General features: G+C 43.7%; 1 protein-coding gene across 3 annotated transcripts in view; it reads right to left on the reverse strand.

The window, feature by feature from the left end:
* Positions 1-26,988, reverse strand: part of HEATR1 (HEAT repeat containing 1) — a 160,368-nt gene that overhangs the window by 97,546 nt on the left and 35,834 nt on the right. For 2 of the 3 annotated variants that reach the window (XM_085851861.1, XM_085851858.1), the window contains exons 6-12: positions 26,190-26,330; positions 24,640-24,875; positions 22,404-22,534; positions 16,426-16,516; positions 14,559-14,702; positions 12,423-12,543; positions 2,525-2,626 (exon numbers count right to left, since the gene is read on the reverse strand). In XM_085851861.1, the coding sequence (XP_085707987.1) occupies positions 2,525-2,626; positions 12,423-12,543; positions 14,559-14,702; positions 16,426-16,516; positions 22,404-22,534; positions 24,640-24,875; positions 26,190-26,330 (966 nt within the window). The remainder of the gene's footprint in view (positions 1-2,524; positions 2,627-12,422; positions 12,544-14,558; positions 14,703-16,425; positions 16,517-22,403; positions 22,535-24,639; positions 24,876-26,189; positions 26,331-26,988) is intronic. The other variant, XM_085851860.1, reaches the window with a different exon arrangement.

A 26,988-nucleotide genomic window follows, 5' to 3' on the forward strand; every position in this document is an offset into this window, starting at 1 on the left:
TTCAATCGTTACTTTTCTGTATATGGTCAGAATTCTAAAAGACATATATGATTAAAACAATGATTCATAAATAGAGATTTATAATTGAACATGTTAAACCATATAACAATAATAATAATAATAATAATAATAATAATAATAATACCATTCCTCTTGTGCCATAAAGGCGCATCGAGCTGCCGAGGCAGTTTCATTGGCAGGGAGTACAGTCCTGGATGGGTCGCCCCGAATGGTTATTACCCCAGTCCACTGGTACTCATTTCGCCGACCTTAGAAGGATGACAGGCTGAGTCGACTCCATTTGGTATTTAATTCAACGGTCGACAGGGGCTCAAACTCAGGACCCTAAGGTCCCAAGCGAGCCACCTTAACCACTAAGCCAAAACCAGGCTGTTAAACCACATAAAAATAAAAAATTAGAATGAACAAAGTTAGAGCATAGTAAATGAATGGAGGATGAGCATTGTGCTTGACACATTGGACATTTTTTGCTTTGTTTCCAGCAAAAATAAATTTTGTTCAAGTTACTTCTCATAGCTAGTATACCTACCTGAACATATGTACATGAGACGAGTCAGTAACCTCACTACTCAGCTTCTACTCTAAATGGACGAGGTGTGTGTGTGTGTGTGTGTGTGTGTGTGTGTGTGTGTGTGTGTGTGTGTGTGTGTGTGTGTGTGTGTGTGTGTGTGTGTATGTAGGAGGGAGGGGTCAAGGGGAAGAGTGGGGTGGCATGTTTTTTTGTGGAGTTATACTGGAGCGTTCTGATATGGAGATGCAACAAAATGATCGTCATGATCTCCCGAGTTGACTCGGCTAATTAACAACAAATAATCCAGAATAATTCCCATGTTTTAAATGCATGCCATGTTAAGTTGGATAGACCAGCTTAATAGGTCCTTCCACAGCATGGCATTCTAAACACAAAATAAATGAAAAATCACTCGGTGACACTTGGTGAAACGGAACAGCACTCGGTAGAGCACATACCCGACTGCACAATGCATAGACAAGTGGGACAGTGGGTAAACAATCAGCAGAACAAAACGGACAGGAAAAAAGGAAGCGGAGGAAACAGCAACGGACCCAAGTAAGGCCCAAAAGAGCATGTGGCCTGAAAAGGACACACAAGCAGAACACAATAACACACAAGATGTGCAAGTGTATTAAATTTACAAATTAGCACAAACAAAAACTGTTAAACAAGACAAAATAGAACAAGTATCTTCAGCTTATATAAATGGCCTCTCAGAGCAGAGAACATGACATCTCACAGCATCGATTCCAACAGAATGCAACTGCAGATGCTAATCAGAACAAGATGTAGCTAATCAGAACAAGCTAACAACTGATTTTCATTCTATACCTTTCCCTTTTGCCATTGTATTCTACCTAACTTTGTTTTCTGATTTCTCCATCAATTTCCATCTATTCATTACCCACCAAGATATTGGTGTTATGAACCTTTGACATAATAATGTTCACCAGCACAAAGAGAACTATTGGGGCAATACCCCTGGGCTCTCACCTGGTAGAATAATGATAATGGGAGGAAGTCAACATGGGACAGAATCAGCAAAATGTACCAAATGAACCAATATTATGTCCCCGATTTTTTTTAAATCCATCCATCCATCCATGGGGACCAGACTGTGCAGAGCGTTGGTGCTGACTTAGCAGTCTGCTTGGCTATTGGGCACAATCCTGGACGGATCGCCACTCCAACACAGCATGCTGGCACTCATTTTGCCGACCTCGTTAGGATGACAGGCAGAGTCAATCCCACCTGGCATCAATTCAACAGCCAAGTGGGATTTGAACTCAGGACCCTAGGATCCAAAGCCCACCACCCTAACCATTAAGCCAACACCAAGCATATTTTTTTAATGTCGTGAACAAACTTTGTTGCATCACGGGTGATGAAAGTTGTAGTGAAGTTTCATTAACATTGTATGTATAGTTTCAGAGAAGAAAGCAAATACTTATTTGGGGTGGGGGAGCACCACCCACCCCCCCACCCCGTAGACTCCCTTAAATCCCGATTTTTTAAATGGCATGAACAAACTTTGGTGCATCACAGGTAATGAAGGTTCTGGTCAAGTTTCATCGAAATTAAAAGGAAATACCTATTTCTGGACCCACTTTGACCACCGGTAGACCCCCTTAGACCTCAACCCAATGTAATGCCATGGACAAATTTGAGTTCCAACATGCAAAATATCATTTTTGCCAAGTTTGGTCACAATCCCATCAACAGTTTCGGCAAAGAAGTTGCAAGTGTTTACTGACAGACTGACGACGCACCATTCCATAAATTCCCCAGAACTACGTTCCAGGTGAGCTAAAAAGTAAAGAGGTCTTTTTGCTTTGCTTCAAAATAAAAACCAGGTTTCCTGGAGATGTAGAAATTAAGATAAAATATTATTGTATGAAACAGGTTTCAAAACTTTTTGCAAATGTGTGAATAATGCACACCGACAGTGTTGGTGTGGGATTCATTTGATCGCACTGTGAGGACCCTCACCATGTTTGTGGAGTGTTGCAAACGGCGTAAGCCAAGGATGCGCACCGCAGGCGTCGTGTGGTTTAATGCGAGCATCAGAGACGTGCCTGCTTCTGGTAATGCCTGTTAAGAAGGTATGTAGATGGGTAGCACCAACAGTCCAAAGAAACAAAAACAACAGAAATAACATTGAAACTTCAAAAATAATATTATGGCAGCAACATTTTATTCAGAGTTCAGCATTCTGTCCAAACACACAATTCTGACAAGTTAGCCTGCACCTACAACCACATACAAGGCAGAGGTGGAACTAGGCAATAGGAATGAAGATTAGGGAACAGCTGTTAGCAATGACCAAACATGTGACAGCAGTGCGAGTATACACCCAATCACACCTCTATTATCTTTTGCTTCGATGTGGAATGAAAATATATACATAATGTTACGCCAGAGGCATTGCAAACACGGTTGCAGTGAAGCAGTCTTATAAATTCCTCCGTGAATTTCACAAAGGTAGTTAAACTGCATTCAGTTACTCGGATTTCCCAAGGTTCACCTAATGTAGCCAAAACTTGCGGTCTTCACATGGGAAGGCAGGAAAACGGGAAAACGTTCCTTTGCAAATAAAATGATTTATTTAAGGTATATGGGAGGGGAGAGCCGAGACATTCGGACATAAGGACGGGAGATACACGTGCTTTGGTACAATGAAAGGAAATATTGCACTAAAGCCTAATTCCCTAATGGCACCGCTAATAAGTAACGGATTCACACGAAACGATGGGGGAAAGCAAGCACTTGCAGTTGTAAAGCTGCCACGATTGTGATGTACATGCTCAGGGTGAGCAGATGGTAGGAGCTATGCGGTGAAGTCGAGGGATGGCTGCAGAACAGCATTCACGTTTCCAAGGTCGTCCACCGGTCCGGGCGATGGAACAGACATGTACAGTATATGCTGCCACCCTCAAAGTTCAACAACAAGTCTTGCTGGTTTCCATCTCCAAAAACTCCATCACAAACTGACACACTGAGCGGTCACAGCCCAAGTAAACTTTGGGACGGCCTTCATGCATGCAGGTCCCCATCATTGGTGCGCCATCTTCCAGACCATTCGGCCCCACGGGGCGGCCCCAATAAAAAGTCTTACGATCCCTCTCCAAGGCTCCGCAACCGACATCGCACCTTGGCCTGCGGTGCACTGGCCAAATAGTCCATGCTGTTACCTCTTGGAATGCAATGGGCTTTCCAGTTGCACCTTTGTGCCCAAGTCCTCAACCAGCCTCACTCGAAAACAGGAGGTTAACACAATAAACTTACTGTACACTATCCTGAAGTTAACGTTCACTGCCTCCTAAGTTTATGTTTTACAATATGACTTGCTCTAAGATTTTCCCTGCTGCCCCTCCCTATTCCATCTCCAGGAGATGCACGACATCGCTGGGTGCCAAAAGGGCGTACTCAGTTTTCACTCCATTTGTTTCTTGTTTATTTGTTTGATAGATTGTTTATACGAGCGATATATCAGCCATTCTTTGAGCTCGGAAGCTGAAATTTGGACACAATAGTGAACAAGTGCTTTGGCAAAAACGTTATTTTTTTATGCATCATTTCATTAATTACTTAATTATTATCGATTTATTAATTACTTATTTATTAGCTCATCTTGGATTTAAAGGTTTGAATCCTGATCCAAGTATAAACTGTCATTCTGTCTGCCGACAATAGTCGGTGGATGATAAAGATCCCACAATAGTAGGTGAGCTACCGTCAGTACCATAGCCAAATTCCTGCCTTAACTACTGCTGGGAGAGGGATGGCAAACCATCCAGCATAACCCCAGACCAAGAAACTGTTCGGCAGAACCAACACTCTGTACTTGAATATGGTACATCGGATATATAGATACAGTGGTGAGAAGTTTATGAACCCTTTAGAATTTTCTCCATTTCTGCAGAAATTTGACCTAAAGTGTGATAAGATGTTCATCTAAGTCCAATTAATAGATAAAGAGAACCTGATTAAACAAACTACATAAAACCAATCTACTTTTTCATTTATTTATTGAGAAAAATGGTCCAACATTCAATTTCCTTGTCAGAATAATTATGTGAACCTCTAAGTTAATCAGCTCAATTCAGGGGGTAATTACAGTCAGGTGTTTCATTCAATGGGATGACAATCAGGGGTGATTTTGGGTGGCCTTCCCTGTTTGAAAAACATTAACTTTGTTCGTCACCATCAGAGTCTGGTCTTTACCACACAGATTTGTGGAAGCATGGCATGCCCCAATCAACAGAGATTTCTGAGGACCTCAGAAAAAGAGTCTTTGATGCTCATCGGTCTGGAAAAGGGCACAGAACTATTTCTAAACATGTTGGGCTCTACCAATCCACTGTCAGGCAGATAGATAGCGTAAAAATGGAGAAAATTCAACGCCATTGTTACCCTTTCCAGGAGCTGCCGTCCAATGAAAATCATTCCAAGAGCAAGGTGTACAAAAATCCAGCCATGCAAGAAAGCCCACAAATATATCTCAGTTGAAGCAGTTCTGTAAGGAGGAATTGGCCAAAATCTCTCCAATACGATGTGCAGGGCTGATAAAGAGTTACAGGAAACGTTTGGTTGAAGTTATTGCTGCTCAAGGGGGTGACTGAATGTAAAGGTTCACATACTTTTTCCGACAAAGAAATTGAATGTTGGATAATTTTGCTTTATAAATAAATGAAAAAGTAGATTGGTTTTATGTAGTTTGATTAATCAGGTTCTCTTTATCTATTATTCAGACTTCGATGAAGATATGATCATATTGTTACGTTTGAGGGGGGGGGGGTATGCATTCAAAAGGTAATTAGGATGTTTAATTAGGTATGCCATGCTGTTCGAGTTTACCAGGATCTCGATGTAATAAGTAGCAATTCAGTGGTGATAAGTTGTCTAGTAAATGTCCATTTCTTCAAGGGGGAAATGATAATTGTCACGTAATTAGATAGGGACACGGGATAGGGTAAGTGTGTCTGCGTAAACCCCTTTTAGTAGTCCCTGGAGGCTGGCCGTGACGTCACAGGACAGGGCTGCGGATGGCTCCGCCCCATGATCACGATTGGCGGAGGGCGACGGCGGTGGGCCAATAAAACGGCTCGATTGGAAGTGACGAGGACGGGAGGATAAAAAGGTTCTGTTCGGGGTCGAAAAAGAAGAGGAAGAAGATCGGGACAAAAAGATCGTGTTTTTTGGGTGTGGAGGCTGTCGCGCGGAGAGCGTGCTTGTTGTTGTGCCGATTCGATCGTGTTCTTCATCGTGTCTTGGAGCCTTGCTGAGCCTCGTGCCTCACCTTGGTTGGCTCTAGGGTTCTGCTGACTCGGAGTACGGGGTCGAACGGCGGGCGGACCTGCCTCCCTCTCCTGCTCGCAATTTGGCGCCAGAACTGGTTCCCTGGTGGCTGTGAGTGGACTTGGGCCAGGACCAGGAGGTCGACAGCACCACGGTTTCTCCTGCCCCCCCCCCCCCCCCGACGAGAGCAAGGCCAGCTAGTCCGACGCTGATCCAGGGACAGTTGCGTCCACACCACGGTCCAGCCTGACCACCAGAAGTAGCTACTGTGTGTGTGTGTGTGTGTGTGTGTGTGTGTGTGTGTGTGTGTGTGTGTGTGTGTGTGTGTGTGTGTGTGTGTGTGTGTGTGTGTGTGTGTGTGTGTGTGTGTGTGTGTGTGTGTGTGTGTGTGTGTGTGTGTACTTGGCGCCTTAGAGGGTTTGAGATCTGTATATTCATTGGAATTGTCTGTTTTCCCCACGCCCGATCCCACACCATCCCGTCGAATCGCCCCGGATCCCTCTTCTTGCCGAGTCTTGTTATTTCTGGTTAATAATAAAAACAAATAAACATCATCAACTCAGTGAAAAGCGACTCGTGCCACCTTCCTCGTCCCGTTTGCGGTATAGCGATTAGAACCGGCATGTTTGGGTTATAAATAAATAAACCGCCTCCATCGTTTCGGCTCATTCCACGTTGGCGGGACTGTTCAAGTCCCGTGGACGTCACATTGGTGTCAGGGTGTTGGATGTTCGAACCCCTCTAAATTATATTTGGTATCGGGAGAATATACCAAGATTAAAATCTCGCCACGAATTGGAATATAAAACTACTACAGAAAAGCGCGCGAGCGCGGGAAAATTTTGGAGGGATTTTTCAAATTTAAATTAATTGGCGGCAAACAGGACTTCTGCACCATGGCGGATGTGCAGATGTTTGAGGAGGAAGGCCACGTGTCTGGCAGCGAGTAGGGGGAAGAAGGGAGAGACGGGGGTAGGGTTGGAACCTCCCCCATTCCGAGCGTGGACCGTGCTTCATCGCCCGAAACGGAGCCGGCAGCACCGGAAACCGGCACGATGACGATCTGGACAATGTTGGAACGTTTAATGAGTGCAATTACAGCACAGGGGCAAAAATGATGGCACAGGGGGCACAAATGGAAAATCAATTTGTGACACAGAGGGCAAAAATGACGGCACAGGGGGCAGAGATGGCGGATCGATTGGGGGTAATGGGGGAACAGTTGGGTGCACGGATTGATTTAATGAGGGATGAATTGGGGGAAAAGATGGAGAAAATGAAAACTGAGATGCAGGAGTGTGTGGATGTTAAATTGGGAGAAATACAAAGCAAATTCGAGGATAGATTGGAGGAAACAAAGGTAGAAATTACATTGGAGGGGGAAAATATACGAAAAAAATTGGTAGATAAAATTGATGCAACGAACATTCGGGTTGATAAAGTGGATGAAAGCCTGGAACGTCATCGTGCCTGTGTGGATGCTCGTATGCAGCTGCAAGTTGAAGAGTGGGGAGAGCTGAGGAAGCAAGGAATGAATTTGGCAGAGGAGGTAAAAGGATTGGAGGCTCGTTTGGACGAACAAGATAAAATTATGAGCCAAGATGAAGTCTTGGATAAAGGCCTGGTAGAGCCGTCTTTTGTAAGTAGAGTGTCCGGGTTGGTTGAGGAGCAGCTACAAACTCGCGATGGAGCCTTGGAGGAGGTTGAGCGGGCCCAGAAGATCCTGCGGGAAGAGGTGAATCGGTCCATTCAACGTTTGGAACAGGAGGCAAAATTGACCCATGAGACCCTCACCACAAAACGTCTTTGGCCACAGTGGGCTCCGAAATTGGATACGCAGCCACAAGGGTGTTTGATCCCTGGGCTGGATTCGGACAAGGGAGAAACTGAGAAGCGGGCCACCGTAAAAGTGATCCCCCTGGTAAATTTTGACGGGTCAGGGAGCGTTGAAGCTTTTCTGACGCAATTTGAGTGCATTTCCCGACTAAACGGGTGGAATGAGCAGGAACGTACAGGGACGTACAGGGAATTTGGTGGCAACGTTGCGGGGACCAGCCGCAGATGTGTTAAACGTGATCGCGGAGGGGATGTTGACCAGCTCCCACATTTGCGAGGCGTTGAGCCGTCGGTTTGGGTTCGCGGCAAACTGTGATCTGGTGTGGGCCCAGCTCAAGCACCGCAGATTAAAGCCGGGTGAGACAGTGCAGGAGCTGACACAGGACATTTACCAATCAGTCAGGATCGCGTATCGGGACCTTACAGTGGAGGCATGGGACAGACTGGCACTCGAGAAATTTTTAGCTGCTCTTCCTGACCCTGAGGTCCGAGCGCTAGTGGAGCTACAGGATCCACCCACCGTGCACCGAGCGGCCGAGTGCGCGGCCAGGCTGGCCTCGTGGAGTCGGCCGGGTCGGGTGCCCGAGAGGCCATCGGTGACGATCCGACAGGCAGAGATTCAGGATCAGGGAGGGGGGCTGGGAGAAATTGGCATTACCCAAATGTTACAGGAAATTTGCCAGAAACTGTTAAGTTTGATAAGGGGTAATTCGGTAGTTGGTGCGCCAAAGCGGCGGGGTCCAGCCCAGCCAATAGAGCAATTCGATTATGGCCGAGGGGGTCCGGAACCGGAAGGGACATTTCACCGATACTCACGGGGGCCTTTTATGGGGAGTTGTTTCCGGTGCGGGCGAAGAGGACACGTGCAACGATATTGCCGGTACCCGGCGATGGAGAGACCCTCCAATAGACTTTTCAACTCGGAGAGGGTGAATCCTCCTGCTGAACCGCCAGGTCTATCCGAGATGCCCTTTCATAGGTCGGGTCCGGAGATCGCTGTCGGGGGTCGGGGAGACTAGATCGGGCTGAGCATATAGGGCCATGCTCGGCTGCTGACATTGTGGCGAAGTGCCTCCTTTGGTGAAAAATAGTGAATTGTGGGAAAATTGGCATGTGTTTGTAAGTTCTGCTGGGTTTTCGAGTGACAATCGGGACAGTGGGTAATTGATAACAAAGCAGGCACAAGTGGCTGTCCAATGGCTGGTGCGTGGATCGGGTGAGAAGTGCTGTGTGAGTTGTTTTAAGTTAAGAAGTGAAATGTATGGTGCACACATTGATTTTTTATTGGACATGGTGTGGTAACAGGGAAGGTCATGGTCGGCGAAGTGTTAGAAATGCAGGTGTCACATGTAAGGCCGATGGGGTGGGGGAGTCATGTGGGTTTTGTGGGTGGGGATGATGTGCTTGTCCGCAGGGATTGCTGAAGCTCACGGTGAGCGTGAATTGCGACCCCCTTCAAGGAGATTCACCACCTGGTGGCTAATGGTGACAGTGTCTGGAGGCAACTGGGAGAGGGTCTGGTTGGGCGACCTAGGCGGGTAGGACCTTGGCGACCCAGGAAGGCCAGAGGAGCCAGTGAGACCCCTTCCAGAGTGTTGTACGGGATTAGAGCTGATGGCTACCAGGGGGGAAGGAATCAAAGGGAGCGGGGCGGAGAAACGTCCGGGTTGGATTAAAGCTTACCTGTGGGCATGGTTGCACCTGAGATGCCCCCATCATCTTGTGGTAACCCACCCCACGGCCACGACGGGATTCAGCCTGCATGATTAAAATGAGGACCATGACCTAGAAATGTGATGATGACCATGGTGTGAGTGTTGTGAAGATGCATGAGTCCCACTCGATCCCACACAACTTGACATGTGCAGCAAGGGCATGATGTCCGCATAATTTTGGGGCAAGCAAATTTGAAAATTGGCTCCCCAGGTAACGCTGGGTCTATTAGCATCCACTGGGGGAGGCGGTCAAGTGTAAATATCCTGTGAATAGTGTCGTTAAGGCTTCGAGTAGGAATGTAAAGTACAAGTGTTGTGTTTTTGTGGAACCTTTTGTTTCCCCTCCCCAGATCACTGGAGTAGTGTTGGGCAAGAGCGATGATCCAGAAGATGGAGTGCAACTTCGCTCAGTGCTATCATGTGATAAAATAAAAAATAAAAATAAAAAAAAACGAATGATTGTTTAGGCGAGGATAAGGCCATCAGGGGGTAGTACATTAAGCAGGATAGGTAAGTTAGCTGCGACTCGCTGCCCATTGCCCCTCCTACTTTATTTCGTTAGGTTAATTAGGTGTGAGTCAGTAAGTGTTAAGGCTGGTACGGTAGCGCCTGTGATATACCTTGCAGGAGCTGCGGTACCAGAGGAGGGGCAGTGTTACGTTTGAGGGGGGGGTATGCATTCAAAGGGTAATTAGGATGTTTAATTAGGTATGCCATGCTGTTCGAGTTTACCAGGATCTCGATGTAATAAGTAGCAATTCAGTGGTGATAAGTTGTCTAGTAAATGTCCATTTCTTCAAGGGGGAAATGATAATTGTCACGTAAATAGATAGGGACACGGGATAGGGTAAGTGTGTCTGCGTAAACCCCTTTTAGTAGTCCCTGGAGGCTGGCCGTGACGTCACAGGACAGGGCTGCGGATGGCTCCGCCCCGTGATCACGATTGGCGGAGGGCGACGGCGGTGGGCCAATAAAACGGCTCGATTGGAAGTGACGAGGACGGGAGGATAAAAAGGTTCTGTTCGGGGTCGAAAAAGAAGAGGAAGAAGATCGGGACAAAAAGATCGTGTTTTTTGGGTGTGGAGGCTGTTGCGCGGAGAGCGTGCTTGTTGTTGTGCTGATTCATCGTGTCTTGGAGCCTTGCTGAGCCTCGTGCCTCACCTTGGTTGGCTCTAGGGTTCTGCTGACTCGGAGTACGGGGTCGAACAGCGGGCGGACCTGCCTCCCTCTCCTGCTCACAATTTGGCGCCAGAACTGGTTCGCTGGCGGCTGTGAGCGGACTTGGGCCAGGACCAGGAGGTCGACAGCACCACGGTTTCTCCTGCCCCCCTGACGAGAGCAAGGCCAGCTCGTCCGACGCTGATCCAGGGACAGTTGCGTCCACACCACGGTCCAGCCTGACCACCAGAAGTAGCTACGTTTTGTGTGTGTGTGTGTACTTGGCGCCTTAGAGGGTTTGAGATCTGTATATTCATTGGAATTGTCTGTGTTTTCCCCACGCCCGATCCCACACCATCCCGTCGAATCTCCCCGGATCCCTCTTCTTGCCGAGTCTTGTTATTTCTGGTTAATAATAAAAACAAATAAACATCATCAACTCAGTGAAAAGCGACTCGTGCCACCTTCCTCGTCCCGTTTGCGGTATAGTGATAAGAACCGCCATGTTTGGGTTATAAATAAATAAACCGCCTCCATCGTTTCGGCTCATTCCACGTTGGCGGGACTGTTCAAGTCCCGTGGACGTCACAATATTTTAGGGCAAATTTATGCAGAAATACAGAAAATTCTAAAAAGAGTTCACAAACTTTTTCACACCACTGTATATGTTGGTTTAACCAGCATGGAGTTACCGGAAGAACACATGCATGTTGCAAGAGCTGGAGGAGTATTGGTGGGCTGAATGAGGAAAAAACACCAAGACAAGAAAAGAGCTGGTTAAAGATAAAAATAAAATAAAAAGGCCGACAACCTGTCTGTGTTGTGAGCGGAACAGGCCTTGTGCTTCAGCCTAAACACAGGCTATGCTATGGATGGAGAGTCATGGATGCTACAGAATCTAGGAGACAGATGTGTTGCAGATGTGTCATCGCATAGGGAAGGACAGTATTCCATTGGACTTTGGAGAAAGGCGTTGGATGTGAATAATTTTGGTTTTTCGAGGAACACCTTGGAACAACAGAGAATGCCTGGTACGTGGCTCAATTTGGAGTCTGGCTATGTTCTATGATCAGCCTAGCAAAGGTCATGGATGATGGTGAGGCCACAACATCAAGAGATTCAACATCTTCCAGTGGCTCATCCTGCATGTAAATGGATAGGTGTGTTTGTTTGACAACTGGAGTGAGTGGGTGAGACCGAGTTTTATGGTGAGCTGCCAAGCATTTTGGACGAAGTGTGCTGTTGCCACATGACCGATCGCATTGCCAGTCAGGACAGGTTGGGAAATACTTTTCATTCAGGAAAACTATTTTTGCCTTCCTTTCAAGAATACCTGAAAATAAAAAATAAAAGCCATTACATTCATACCAGCCCTTGTATATTACATGCTCGCAGATTTGTCTCACCGCCACCACCGCAGAGTAATCTTCAGTGCTAAATGAGGACTTGAATTACTCAATTTTACACTCAGTCACTTGAGGGTATCATCTGCATATGAGTTATCGATTACTGCCACCCAACCCACACTGCTTATAATCGACTATACACTCCTTCCTCACATGGTGTCAAAGGCCGAGGTCAAAGGCTCGTAGCTAATCAAGACCTTCCATTAGGAGAGAGATAGGCATGAGGCATGCACACATCTCTCATAATGCCTTATTACATTGAAAAAGGTATGCATGGTCCAAATTTCGGTCATACGAAAAGGTTTTGAGCACTCTTGCATAATACAATCAGCCAAGTCACAAGGCCACAATGCCAATTGTTTGGCGGTACTGTCATTATTGCCTGGTCCCAACTCAGCATCACACATGAAAAGTAAGCAAATCAGGATGACTGACACAACACACAAACAAACGTGTGCACGCACGCACACACACCTCGTGTTTCCTTCCTGTGAGACAAAAAGTCACAATGTCCTGGTAGGCTGTAAACCAAGCTTCTGAAGTGAGTGTGGCAGGAAGCAGCCTTTCCAATTCATTATCCCAGCTTCTCGTGAACCTATGTAGATCGTAGGAAGGAATAAGAAGGAAAGGGCACATTCATGATGCAACCAAGAAGTGACAAAAATCTTTCTTTTTTTCAAAGATACGTGAAAAAAATGGTTCCTTCCTATCACAGTAAAGACAGTCTCACCGCTATCATTTATAATGTGGGAGGCCATCCTACTTGCAGGATTGCACATGATATAATGTTAGTGGTTTTGTTTGAAACTGTCACTGACAATTTGCCAAACCAGTACAACAAATTAATGCTTGTGGAGATTTACAGCTGCTTGTAACTTACACCACATTTGAATGCTTTGCCATGGAGCTACTCAGGCTGAATGGGAAATGGTGTACGAGTTCATTTGTTCACAGGTCTTAGGAATGACGTCTTAGGTCCTCGTCACAGCTGGGGTTAATTATTTAGGTGAGACGTAACCGATTAATACAACTAAGTGCAGTTAGAGACGAGTTTGGCCTGTAATGCATGCATAATGTCATTCAAACTGGGGCATATAAACATGATATAGAAATTACACTTAAACAGTGAGTAGCGTATATATAGATTACTCCAGATAAAATATGAAGCACATGTACAAACTGTTTAATGGGTGAAGTAGAATTTTTAACCAGAATAATCGATTAACATATAATTATAAACAGCATACTATAAGAGACGTCTTTGTCTGTCTGTCACCGAGATGGCTGAACGGTTCTTCGTCAAACTTTCAGAGGTTCATAAGGCCGAGGTCACATTTGCCACGGCGGCCGTGGGGTCTCCAAAATCTACGGCCATTAGCAATTATACGGCAGCCGCAGTATTTCCACGGTCACACAATGTAGCAGTCACATATGTTTTTATTTTTCAGGGAGCCGCACGGCGTATTTAGGCCTAAGTCACATTTGCCACGGCGGCCGTGGGGTCTCCAAAATCTACGGCGACTAGCAATTATACGGCGGCCGCAGTATTTCCACGGTCACACTATGTAGCAGTCACATACGTTTTTATTTTTCGGGGAGCTGCACGGCGTATTTATAAATTGTGGAGACCGAAAACGTGGGGTTGCCGTACGGTCTTTGATTTGATGTCGCACTGTGACCTTAGGGCGTTCCTGCGGCGGCCATAGAATTTTCAAGGCAGATGCAAGGTGCCCGCAAGGCGACAGCAAGGGGGCCCTAAGGCGAACGTGCGGCCAGACGGACGGTAACGAATGGGTTAATTTTTTTTTTTTTACCAGTTTTTTTTTTTTTTTTTTTTTTTTTTTTCGGCTTGTCGAATTGCTACGGCGAACGTAGAAATGAAAAAAGTTATAACTCTGCATTATAATTCCACGGTGACCTTACGACCTGCAAAATATAGCCAAATGGCGTAGGGCCACCCTGAGGCCACCGCAGAAACTCTGCGGCCGCCGCACATTTCTGTCAATTCAGAGGGCGTTCGGCCGCCGTATCCTCACCATAGAGCAAATGTGACTTAGGCCTAAGTGAGTACTGGGGAGTGCTTTAGGCACAAAAAAATTGAAAATTTGAAAAAAGTTTTTTTTTTAATTACTCTCCAGTGCTTAAGCCTTTGTAGCTATGTCAAAGGTAACATTAAATGATTCCTAACCCCCACATTCCTTAATGGGTGTAGGGAAGTGTTTTAGGCCCCACAAGAAAAATGGAAAAAAAAATTGATTTCTTCAAAATGCCAACAGGATGAGAACAATGGGCTATGCCATGTACCTCTGCTAGTGATTTGATATTTAAAAATCAATTTTCATAAATGTGAATGATCTGCAAAATAAATTAATTGTAAATCACAAAATGTTGCTCCAGAAAGTAATTAAAATTTTTAAAGATACTTTAAGTTTTGGGGTTTTTTTTCTTTAGTGTGGTCAAAATCAAAGATAACATGTAGCATTTACTGGAGCACTTTTCATTGATTGGAAGTTTTGTTTACACTGCTGGAAAGAGAGCCGCTCGGTCTCAGACCTTAAAAAAAATAAAAAAATAAAAAATTTTAAGCGCATGAAGAGGAGCATGGTTTACCTTCGTTCCAGTGCTCGACAAAGTTGCGCAACTCTCTGTTTCAGTTCAACAGCTTGCGAACCTTCTTGACCTTCTTCAGGTTCTTCCACATCTTTGTCATCACCATACTCTTCGCATTTCTTCATGTACGTCTCAAGTAAATTTCTACATCATCAAAATTAAACTCAGTTGTTCATCATGCCAGTAAGAAACCAAAATAATATTAGAGCACATAAAACGAATCAGTATTTTTAAAAGAAGGATGTTTTACTTTATATGCATGGCATCACCAATGGAAAAATCTACATTTAAACAACAAAATAAAATAAATATTTGATGCCAATATGTCGATGGCCATGCCTTCACTCATGTTATACCTTAATCCAGTGTTACATTTGGTCTCAATTAAAGGTCAAGTGGAAAATAAAGGTCGCACAAGAGAAAAGATAATTAGAAGAGAGAAAACATTAGCCTTTTAACCCAAGTTATAGTCTGCCAAATTATCTTCAAAAGGCACATGACCGTTGAAGTTTGATATGCCAAACCCAAAATTAATCAGTTCATCTTTGTATTACAATGTAAACTTGTGCCAAGTTTGGTTGAAATCTAAAATGATAGAGTTCTGCTCTCCCCTTTGGGTGCCATACCTTGCCATGGAAAGCAAGGCCGTCAAAATAATAGGGATCTCCTGCGACAATGCAGAGTGTCTAGACCGGTTAATTTTGCATCGAAACCAGACCAGTGGTGTCTCTGTATTCTACCGCCTCCTTTTTGGTCTTGCACCCTCTGCTCTAGCAGGTTTCTGCAGGGTGCACACAGTCTGCCAGTAACCATCTTTCTTGTTAAAGTCTCAAAATCCAAGCTCAGTGCTCACCTCCACCCATTTGTTCCTCTTTTCTCTCACCTGTGGAACCAACTTCCACAGTCTGTTCAGTCCCAGTCTTCAATCTAGGGCTTCAAGACAGCTGTTCACTACCATCTCAGGTCTCAATTAAAGGTCAAGTAAAATGAGTCCCCCATCCATACTCATGATCTCTTCTACCCTCAGATTATCCCCTTCCCAAGCACTACCCTTTTCTAGGTTATTTTGATTCCCCCCCCCCACCTCGCATCTTTTCGTTTGTTCCTTTTGTTTCATTCCCACACCCCCCCCCCCTCCCCTCCTCTTCTTATGTTTCATTCATCCTGTGTGCAGCTTGTTCACCCCAACATGCCCTTCTCCCCCTCCTCCATCCTGGTACGATCTCACTCATTTCTACTCTGCTATTAATGTTTCTCCCTTTCCACTTTGTTCCCTTCCATTCTGCTCCAGCTCTTCCACAAGCCTCAAATGTAGCATTTTTTTTTTTTTTTTTTACTTCAGTGGTTCACAAGCTATCATGGTAAATATTTTGAATTAAAGGGCACATGACCTCAGACCTGAAAGCTTTGGAAGCCAAAATACAATCAGTTCCTCTTTGTATTAGAATATACTTCTGCCACATTTGGTTCAAGTCCCTTCAGTGGTTCACGAGTTATCATGGTAACAAACAGACACATTGACGGACAACCTGAAAACATAATGCCTTCGGCCTTCAGCCACGGAGGCAAAGAAGAAAATAATTTATGTGAAGAAAAGACTTAATTTTAAAGGAGTCGGACCGTACATACAGTCCAAATATATGGTAGGAGCAAGAGAAAGAAATTTAAACTTATCAACTGAATATCTGCCAATTTGGAGAGAAAAAAAGTGGAAATCAATTAACGAGCAGACTTCCGGCACGTCCACTCACATAAATGTCCTGTTTAACAGTAAACGAAGAGTTGAACAGTTTACGGAGAGCAAAACATTTCACATTAGCTGAATGTACAAACTGTCATTTCATTCCACATCACAGTGGAACACTACCTCATCAGGGACGTCTGCATCTCTTCATCCAGAGGGATGTCAGCAATTACTTGTTGCAGCAATTCCTGGTACGATGTGGCACTCACCTCTGCTTTCACCACAGGCAAGAAGAATGGTTACAATGCCAACAACAAAAAAAAGCATCACAAATAACACACAAAATGGTATCCAACACATGGCTGGTCAGGTAAGTAATCATCGCTAGGGAAGTTATAAATATGTAAAGGTGATCCAAAGATATTACTCTGGTATCAAATAAAATTGAAACAAATACGGAACATCCCATTCTGTTCTGTTCTTGTGTATGGCAGCTTGGCTGTCAGGTAGCTACAATTTCTTGGAAGCGCGGCTGTGCCGCTGATGCTGTGTCCCTCTACCAGTTCACTGGTACTCGTTTTGCCAACCTCGGAAGGATCACGTGCTGAGTCAACCCCACCTGGTGTCAATTCAGCAGCCAATGGGGCTCAAACCCAGGACCCTAGGATCCTAAGCCAGCCACTCTAGCCGATAAGCCAACACCAGGCTGGAACATCCCGTATATCAAATTGATTGAAGTGTCAAACAACCTTTATCCAAACTTCCATTTGAGAACGTGGCCAATTTAAAAATACTCCTCTGTTACTTGAACATTCTCTCTTCCCATCAATTTGCTCTCATCTTGTCCTTTACAAACCAAGTTTCATACAGTATATGGATATATTTATATCTGAGTTGGCTGTGTCCAGATGTGAAAAATTGTAAGGGGAGATAAAGAACAACTAATTCTCCTCTGATGTTCAGAAATGATCAAAAGCGCTGTAAGATGAACAGGTTTTTAGCAAAATATCTTTAAACTGTACTAATCGACTCCAAGGTTTTTTAGTTTGTTTGTTGTTTTTTTTGTTTGTTTGTTTTTTGTTTTTTTTACACACTCTTTGTTGAGACACAGAGAGAATGATTTTTAGCTTGCTTTAAGTGGGTTGGGAAGGACAGGACAGTCACTTCGTGCATCATATGCAATCTGGACATTATCTGAATCTGCACACTTGACGTCACACGTGCAGTGTCTCCTGCCATTGGCTACACCATTCCGACAGCAGTGTGACCGTTTTACTCTTTTTAACCCACCAATCATTGCTTTGCTCTTTGGGTGATTTTTCCACTCTTTGGCATAGTTTCAGAAGGGGAAGTGGAGATTTTTTAAAATTTTGAACTCTGCCGATCGTCATTCAAGATTAAGATTTTTTTATTGCCAGTCTACCGAGGTTGAAAGGAATTTGCTTTGGTGCATTGCAGCAATCAACAATCACACATCATTTTACGGTATGTAAAACAAAGCAGAGACAGGTGACACATACAATAAATGCATATTGGCATATCAAGTGCGTCAATATATTCCCTGAATATCAAGTGCGAGGTTTTCTTCGATTAAGTGCTAAGTTCAGTTACCGAGTGTTCAGAGTTCTGACTGATGTTGGGAAGAAGCTGTTTTTGAAGCATGTTGTTCTGGTCTTAAGTGATCTGTAGTGTTTTCCGGAAGGGAGAAGTTGAAAGACATGACGTGCGTGGTGAGAATGGTCTTCAACGATCTTACTTGCTCATTAGATGAACCGTTTCCAGTGCAAAGTAGCGATGGAGGGGAGTTGATTATTTTTGCAGACTTGATGATGATCCTTTCCAGTCTTTTCTTTGTATGTTCATCAGCGTTTCCATGCCATAATGTAATTGATGACGTCAGGATGCTCTTCATTAGGTGTGGAACTGGACCAGCAGCCGGCGATTCAATTTAAACTTTTTGAGTTGACGAAAAAATACATTCGTTGCTGCGCTTTCTTAATCATGTCATCTGTATCAATGTCCCATTTCAGAGTATTGGTAATGGTCGTGCCAAGGAATTTGAAAGGGTCCGTTATGTCTATTGTTTGGCCATCAATGTCAATCGGAGTTTTGAGGTTTTTATTATGTCTGAAGTTAATTATCATTTCTTTGGTTTTTGAGGCGTTCAGAAGATTGTTGTCAGAGCATCACTTGACTGCCCCACCAACTACCTTGTCGGTAATTTTCCCCGTTTTTGTTTGTAACGAGTCCAACGATTGTGGTGTCATCGGCATATTTCAGTATTTTGACGGAGTTATCGAGAGATACAGAGTTATTGGTGAAGAGTGGAAAAAGCAAAGGAGAGAACATGGCCTTGCAGAGCACCCGTGTTTAGAGACAGGGGGTGTGATGTCAGATTGTTTACCTTAACCTGATGTCTGTCAAGCAGGAAACCCAGAATCCAGTGGCCCATTAAAGTGTAGAAGTTCAGTTCAATGAGTTTATGGAACAATTTGAAGGGGTTTATTATGGTGTTAAAGGCAGAGCTAAAAGAGAATGCATGCATATGAATTTGGTGAGTCCAGATGTTGAAGTGTGTGGTGAAGTGCCAGGTTAACTGCGTCATCAACAGACCTGCTCGCTCGGTTAGCCAATTGCAGGGGGTCGACCTGATGGGGCTGACTGGATTTTAAGTAACCGAGAACCAGGCGTTCAAATGCTTCCATGGCCACCGATGAGGACGATCGGTCTGTCGTCTTTGAGGCATGAGATTTTGGATGATTTAGGAATGAGTATTATTATAGTCTTTGAAGTATCTTGTAACTTTGCTTGTAGAAAGGACGTGTTGAAGATGTCTGTGAATACGGGAGTTAGTTGGTCGGCGCAAGTCATTAACACCGAGGGAGAGAGATCAGGTCCTGTTACTTTCTTGCGTTTTGCTTTTTGAAGATGGTTCTCACCTCATATGGTGGGATGGTGAATGGCAGAGAGAGGGGTCAAGATGGTGATGATTATGTCGGTGGTGGTGGTTGCTGGCATGGCGTGATATAGGATTTGTCGAATCTCCCGTATAACCTGTTGAGCTGATAAGGGAGCGTGGGATCATCACTAATCGTTGGGTGGGGGTTGTTGTCTTGTAATTTACGATTCTTTGAAGTTCTTGTCAGATACTGCAGAGGTCGTTCGTGTTGAATTGCTCCTCAAGTTTCTTTCTGCAGTTAACGTTCACCTTCGCGATTGCTTTCCGCAGTTTGCACTTGGCAATTTTGTATTGCGTCCTGTCACCATTAATACAAGCAGAGTTTTTTTAATGAGCAGTTGTTGTAAGTCCTTCGTAAACCAGGGTTTATTGTTGGCATATGAGGTCACCGTTTACGATGCAATACACATGGTTTCACATAAGCTAAAGTATGACATTACATGGTCTGTATATTCGGCCAGAATGTCGCACGCAGCACTGAATGTATTCCAGTCTGTGCACTTGAAACACCCCAACAGAGTTTCCTTGGCATCTATTGTCGAGGACTGCACTGTTTTGAGTTTTTGCCTGTACGATGATATCAGATGGATCACAGCGTGATCGGAGCTGCCCAGAGGGGCTCGTGCAGTGGCGTGGTAAGCAGAGGGGCTCGTACTGTAGCAATGATTCAGGATTTTATTCTCTCTGGTGGAGAACTTGATTTGCTGCTTGTAGTTGGGGAGATCGCAGGTCAGCTTGGTATGGTTGTAGTCTCTGAGAATGGTAATGGTAAAGTCGGGGTGCGTTCTTTCAACAGACATGATTTGATAAGCCAATTCATTGATTGCAGCGGAAGCATTTGCTTGTGGCAGGATGTAAACACCCACCATTATTACAGATGCAAAATCACGTGGAAGATAGAAGGGCCTGCAGTTAATAATGATGGATTCCAGCTCAGTAGAGCAGGATTTGTTTAACAATATGGCATCGCTGCACCACCTCAGGTTTAGCAGAAAACACACGCCCCCCACCTTTGGTTTTCAGTAACAGATCCGCAGACCGATCGACTGAATATGGAGAATCAAAGGGGAGTCACGGCACAGTCCGGCGTGTTAGAATTCAGCAATGTTGCCGTAAAGCAGTAGACAGAACATTCACTGATGTCACGGTTGGTTTGTAAAGTCCATCGAGAGAGAATGACGTCACTTGGTACAACGGAAAGGACGATGTGTGAAGATGGAGAGACTCACGCCTTGCGGAGAGCTCAATTCTAATTCTCACCGATTTTGGAGTTTTATCCAGTGAAGTATCATTTTCCACGGGACGACTTTTACGCGACCTGGCTGTGGATTCAATTTATCACTTGAATTTTTCACCAGTGCATGTGCTTACCAAAGGTGTTTTTCTTTTAGTCACCGACTTTCCATGTCTTGCCTGAAGAGTTTGTCCCTGAGGCCTCGGATGTATTATCATGGACTTTTTGAAAGTCATTTAGTTGTCTCAATACTACTTGGCCTTTTGTTTCATAATCAGGATTCCCGAGTGGAGAGGGTTTTCATGAACTTGAAGCCAAATTTTCACCGATGAACGTTTATTCTAACTGTTATTCAATCCACCCAATGAATTGTGAGGAGGAATTGCACTGATCATCCTCTCAATTTCTACATACCCAATGAACATCTGCAATTGGTGCCGAAGGCTTTAACGCAAAAGAGTGGTCTAACCAATGAAACAACTGATATCACAATACAATACGATTCGCAAATAAACGTGTCAAAAATTCGATGGTGTAAAACAGAAAGGACAAAAAGGTAAACAGACAATAGCGACATGGAACACATACACAGTCAGAACACGTCAGCTCACAGTTTCACCATGCAATGCACCCCACAACACGACGCGTACCCGCGCACAACCCACATCGGCTCACTTACAAAGCACACAACCAGCTGAGCGGCACAGTTTACCTATACACCACCGGAGAATCCAGAAGTGTGAGCAGGGAAAAACCGATATGCCTCCGCCCACATTATTACATCATTATACATACTTGTACCAAGTTTGTTATAAATTCCTTCAGCTGTTCTCAAGCATCACATTTTTACCTGACACAGCCTCAAGATTTTTGGCATTAAGAGGTCAAACGACAATCAGTTCATCTTCTCATCATAACATATACTTATACTATGTTTGGTCAAAATCCCATCACTGGTTCACAAGTTAGCATGGTAACAGAATTTTTAAGCTAACAGGACCTCTGACATTTGACCTCTTGACACCATAATCTAATCAGTTTATTTTTACATCATTATACATATTAGTACCAAGTTTGACTTGTATCCCTTCAGCCGTTCTCAAGTTATCACAGTAACAAAAACCCATCATGGACGGACAGACAACCCCAAAACATAATGCCTCTGGTGACTTGGTCAGTAGAGGCATAACAAAAAAAATACTATAACTACGTTGTCGATGGCACATCATCGCATATTCCTGCACGCACTGCTTTGTCCCATTAACGCGAGGTGAAAATTTATCTTGCAAAATGGATTGACTATTCTTTTCTATTTGATGTGCTTTATGACCAAAGACTTACTAAGTTTACTAAATCAGAAGTCATTGCAAGCATGTCAACATTTCATGAAACATTAATTTAACACTGTCCAGCAATACAGAACTGTGCATCAATTTAATCATAGGAATGAACTGTGTATAATATTAATTATAATTATTCATAATCAATTAAATATAGTAAAACCTATGACTGTTTGTCACTCATGGGGGCCACATAAGTAAGTTCTTTATAAAAGAATTTACAATGTACAATGGTAACAATACTTTAAAAAAAAAGCTATGACAATTTTTTTTTTTTTAATCGACCCCCATGACCCCAACCCCTCTGGCCCGGCCCCGAGGGGTCATATCAAAAATCTGAGTGTTGTGCACTTCCCCATACATATATCTACTATGTCCCAAAGTTTCAAGTTCCTATTTCAAACGGTGTAGGAGGAGTTACAGGGTAAGACAGACGGACATACGGACGGACGGACGGCGGAGACAATCACAATATTCCCGCGCTTTCGAATAAAATAAATATGTAAAAGACAAGTTCAGGACCATCTAAGTTCTTCAGCCTTGACAACACACCTTAGATTTGCAATTACGCATGCAAACTTAAGTGGAAACCATAATTATGGTACAACTTCCTTTATCAATCCCTCACCATTGTTGGAGAATAATGCTGAGATGAGTTGAGGAACAAGAAGTTTGAGGAGTGGCTTGGTGTCATAAACTTCACCCAATTGTTGCAGGAGTTGTACAAAGTGAGGAACTCTGCAGAGACGGCTGAATGCTCTGAAGACAAAGTGTAAAGTATGGTTATAGTGAAGGGGGTTCACGCAACTGGTACTCAAGTACTCATGTATGGTTAAAATTTTTAAAAATCTAAATGTGTACTTCAAAGATGCTCCAAAAGCTCAAAAGTGTACTCGCACAACAGAGGATTTTTAGGGAAGGTTTTCTCAGCGAGTGTAGGTAAGATTCAAACGTGCCAATTCTGATACACAGTACTGTACTGTGATTTCAAAATTTAAGTATACAAAATTAAGTTTATAAATGATAACATTATAATTTATCTTGCATTTTCCTTTGATCTATTTTTTTATCTTGTAAGTTATAAACATACACGACCAGTGAGGAAAAAGAAGAGGTTCAGGAGCGTCCAGAACGATAAAAAAAGAGCGGCTTGAGAGTATCTCGTCTGGAGCGGGCGGATGTTCTGAGAACGCACTTATAGAGGAGGAAGATGCAGACAAATCGGGGAGGCGTTTTACAAATCGGAGTGGGGCTTAGGAAAGCAGACGAGCACACCCAAGGCTGACTTATTATTTAATTTTTTGTGAGTACTAAACCATTTCTATTGATCCTCATTGGAGAACCAAAAAAAAAAAAAGTGTGTGAACCCCTTGTTATAGTTGTCGTTCGTATGCAACACATGGCTGCAGATTAGCATCAGTTGATGCAAGAGTGTGGTAATTCCCCTGTTGGTTAGAGCGGGAATTTGCAATTTGTTCAGGGTGCCGGCAAGAGATCGCCTCCTCTTCATCTCAGGACACCATGGGATCTTTAACTTCAACCAACTAATGCTGGTTGATGGGATGACCAGTTTAACGTCCATCTGAGGAACGGCACATATTGATGAATCACCCTGCCTGTGAAGCACCGGGATGACAGTTTATAGCTGTGTCAGGAATCAAACCCAGGTGAGACGGCTTCGAGTCGAGTGCGCATACCTCTAGGCTGTTATGCCAGCACAAACACCAATCACCACAGGTGTTTAATCATGTCCAGCTTGTTGCACCAATCGAGCCATATTCACCTTTCTACACTTGTTCCAATTAATCTTTGAAAATGTCATCATTTTCCAATTTTTAGAGCAAACAGAAAAAATGCGAACACTAACAGAAACGACATGGTTAATCCAGATTTGTATGATGCCGATTTTTTTTTTTTTTTTACACATGTATAGAGTAATACAACAGATTTGATTCCAGGCCAAGTGCCAACATACAATTATGAGTCCAAAGTAAGCAGTTATAAAGTACTTGTTTTTGTTGCATTACATTGTCATCATTTACAAACTCCTCAATGAATACCATAACAAATGCAAACTAGAACAGCACTCAGTGGAGCGCACACCTCTGCCAGGATGAACGGTTCCTGTTTTGTAATCCACTGATAGGCCACATCTGGATCCACACCTCCAAAATCTAATCGACTCGTTCTTGTCACCTACCCAACTCATCCACCAAATTTTGTCTGAATCTGACCACAACTTTTGAGTTATCATGCTAGATGTCGTTTTTGACCCCCATCTCTAAATGGTGAAGACCGACTTAAAAACGTCTCAGATGCAGATTCAGATCTTCACCAAAATCTTATCAATTCACCCGTGTCACACACCCAACCTGTCCACCAACCAAATTTCATCCTAATCCATCCACAAATTTTGAGATTGTCTGTTTGTGAACAGGCTGGCAGACAGAGAAACAGACGGGGGTGAAAACAAAATCTCCATTCGCCTTCAGTGGTACAGGTAAGAATAACATGAAGGGGGGAAAAAGATCTTCATGCAGTTATTAATGCAGAAAAAACACTCTTCCAGATCGAGCTGGATTGGACATGTTATACAACGTGAAGGAAAGGAGATCCATTTCTGCAATTCTATAGATCAAAAATTAATCCCGTCAAAGTTGCTCAAAAATAAATATCCAGGATAATAAGATTTGGGCATTCCAAGGGGCTTGCAATGCTTACATGATTAACCCAATACAAAACTCAATGTAAAAAAAACACACACACACACACACACACACACACACACACACACACACACACACACACACACACGCTAAGGTTAAAAGCTACCTCCAGGCAAAATGATCAAGCAAAATGCTCACTTCTTTGGTAGAGTCGTCATTGGTTGGTTATGAAGCAGAACTAGCAAACAGGTGAGTCCCTCCCTCTGCAGATCATGAACTGAAGAGAGAACAGATGTGGATGGAAGCTGAAGCGAACGGGAGAGCAGGAGAATCAACATGTTCAGGAATCGAAAGTCCAACGAGGAGCGCACAGCAAGCTGTGCGGCAATCATGTATGCTGTGCAACGAAAGTCTGGCAAGCAAGAGTGGAAACCCTGAGGAAGAACAGCAAATACAAAAATTGAGGGGTCGTAGTGCTGGGAACAAAACAACAACAATGAAAAAAGGAAGTGGAGATAAGGCACAAGGAGTTCCAAGTGTTTCTCCTTCAAATAGCATCAGAGCAGGTGGGCCTCTTTTTTCTTGGAGGGAGAGACTTCCATTCACGCTCTCCCGTCATTAACTGGTGAGATGTCATTGTGAGATGTCATATCCACCACATTCCACATCTTGACACAACATCCATAGAAAAGGGGATTCAGGCATTTGTCTAATTAAACGAGAGGGAGAATTGCTTTGCAACACATGTCCCCTAACGATGTGATATTTTCTCAGTCCAAAAAAGGCATAACTCTATGAAAAATTGCCAAAATGCTCTGAAACTTGAACTTGTTCTGTAGCTCATCATAATAAAACAATGTACCAAGTTTCAGTTGAATATGTTAAGGGGTATGGGGAAAAAGTTGGAAAAAAAAAAACAGGTCGTACAGATGGACAGACGGAGAGCAAACCTTGAGGCCCCTCCGGTGAAACAGGTAGGGTACTAATGAATGAGCATCACAACAGCTGGTGAATGGGGATGCGATACAATTTCAACCAAATACTATTTTTTTGTTCTGTAAAAATTGATGCAAATATGTACACTGAAACAATTCCAGGTGAATTCTGCAAAACAGCACAGGTAACGCATGCTGTCGGCTAATTCTTGTGATTGAATCACTGCAAGGTTTTTTGTTCGTTTGTTTTTGTTATTTTTTTTAACCATCGGGTTAAGGCACAACATTCCTCTGAAAAGTAAATTGGCCTGGACCTCTCATACTCCAGCTCACAGTTCTATCCCGTGATAATCACTCTCGGCCAATTACATAGCCAACCAAGACATTTCCACCATGTAATATCCATTAAATAATCACATTTAAATACCAAATTAATGGTGAATGCTAAATAATCACAATAGGTGACATTTGACATGTGCTTGGTGTTGGCTTAATGATTCGGGTGGTGGGCTTTGGATTCCAGGGTCCTGAGTTCAAATCCCACTCAGCTGTTGAATTAATACCACTTGGGGTTAACTCGGCCTGTCATCCTTCCGAGGTCGGCAAAATGAGTGCCAGCTTGTTGGTATCCTGTGTCCGAGTGGCGACCCGTCCAGGATCGTGCCTAATAGCCGAGGAGACTGCTTAAGCAGCACCAACATTCTCCAAAGAGTATGGTCCCAATCTCCTCCTATAAGCTACATATCAAATAATCATTACTGCTGTGATTACGTCATTTTGGACAATTAAGCATTATGTGCTGATGCCCCTCACCTTGTGGATGAAGGGTGTGAGCTTGGCAATGAAGCTTTCTTTCACTGGATTTGCCTTTTCAAGTGCGGCAATAAGAGAAGTGGAAAGAAACGAGAAGAGCACATGAAGACGACAATCAGCTACGTCGTCATTTCCAAAAACCTGCGGGATACAGAGAAAGGTTTGATGACGTGAGAGTGAGACAAGAGTGAGACAACACAGTGAGACAAGCTTCCCTCCATTTATATCTTGCACAAGAATGGGGGCCCAGAGGCATCTTCAATGATCTCACGTTTTAAAAATGTAACTCGGCCATTTGATCAATCGAGAAACTTGTGAAAGTTGGTGTGAAGGACTCTCTGCCACTCTTGTGAGAGCTAGTAAAGACTGTATATTTTATAGATATTACTTTGGTTTCTGCTCCTGAGGATTTGCTGCGTGTGGCCCACCGCCATTGGCGAGATGACAAAATGCTCGATAAACCGCGAATCGCATGATTATTGTGTGGCCATTATGATGTTTGTTTCTTCCCCTTCACTGCCAAACTGTGCAACTCCATACCTTCTCATGTCTTTGCAAACATTTATGACCTTCCCCTTTTCAAAAAGGAAGATTTTCTTTTATTTACTCAAAAGTTCTTACACTATTTTCTCTTTCTTCACTTTGCTATCTATTCAGTTCTTTTATTTAAAGGTCCCTCAACATGCAAAAGTACTGAAATTTCATTTATATATGTCCAAGAGGAGTTTTTCATCATGATTTCAGATCTGACCGCTTTTTCACAATACTCATTCTGTAAAATTAAAAAAACAAACGTCTT

Source organism: Eptatretus burgeri, chromosome 13 (genome assembly GCF_056783735.1).
Source record: "Eptatretus burgeri isolate ZD-2024b chromosome 13, Ebu_testis_v1, whole genome shotgun sequence".
Lineage (NCBI taxonomy): Eukaryota > Metazoa > Chordata > Myxini > Myxiniformes > Myxinidae > Eptatretus > Eptatretus burgeri.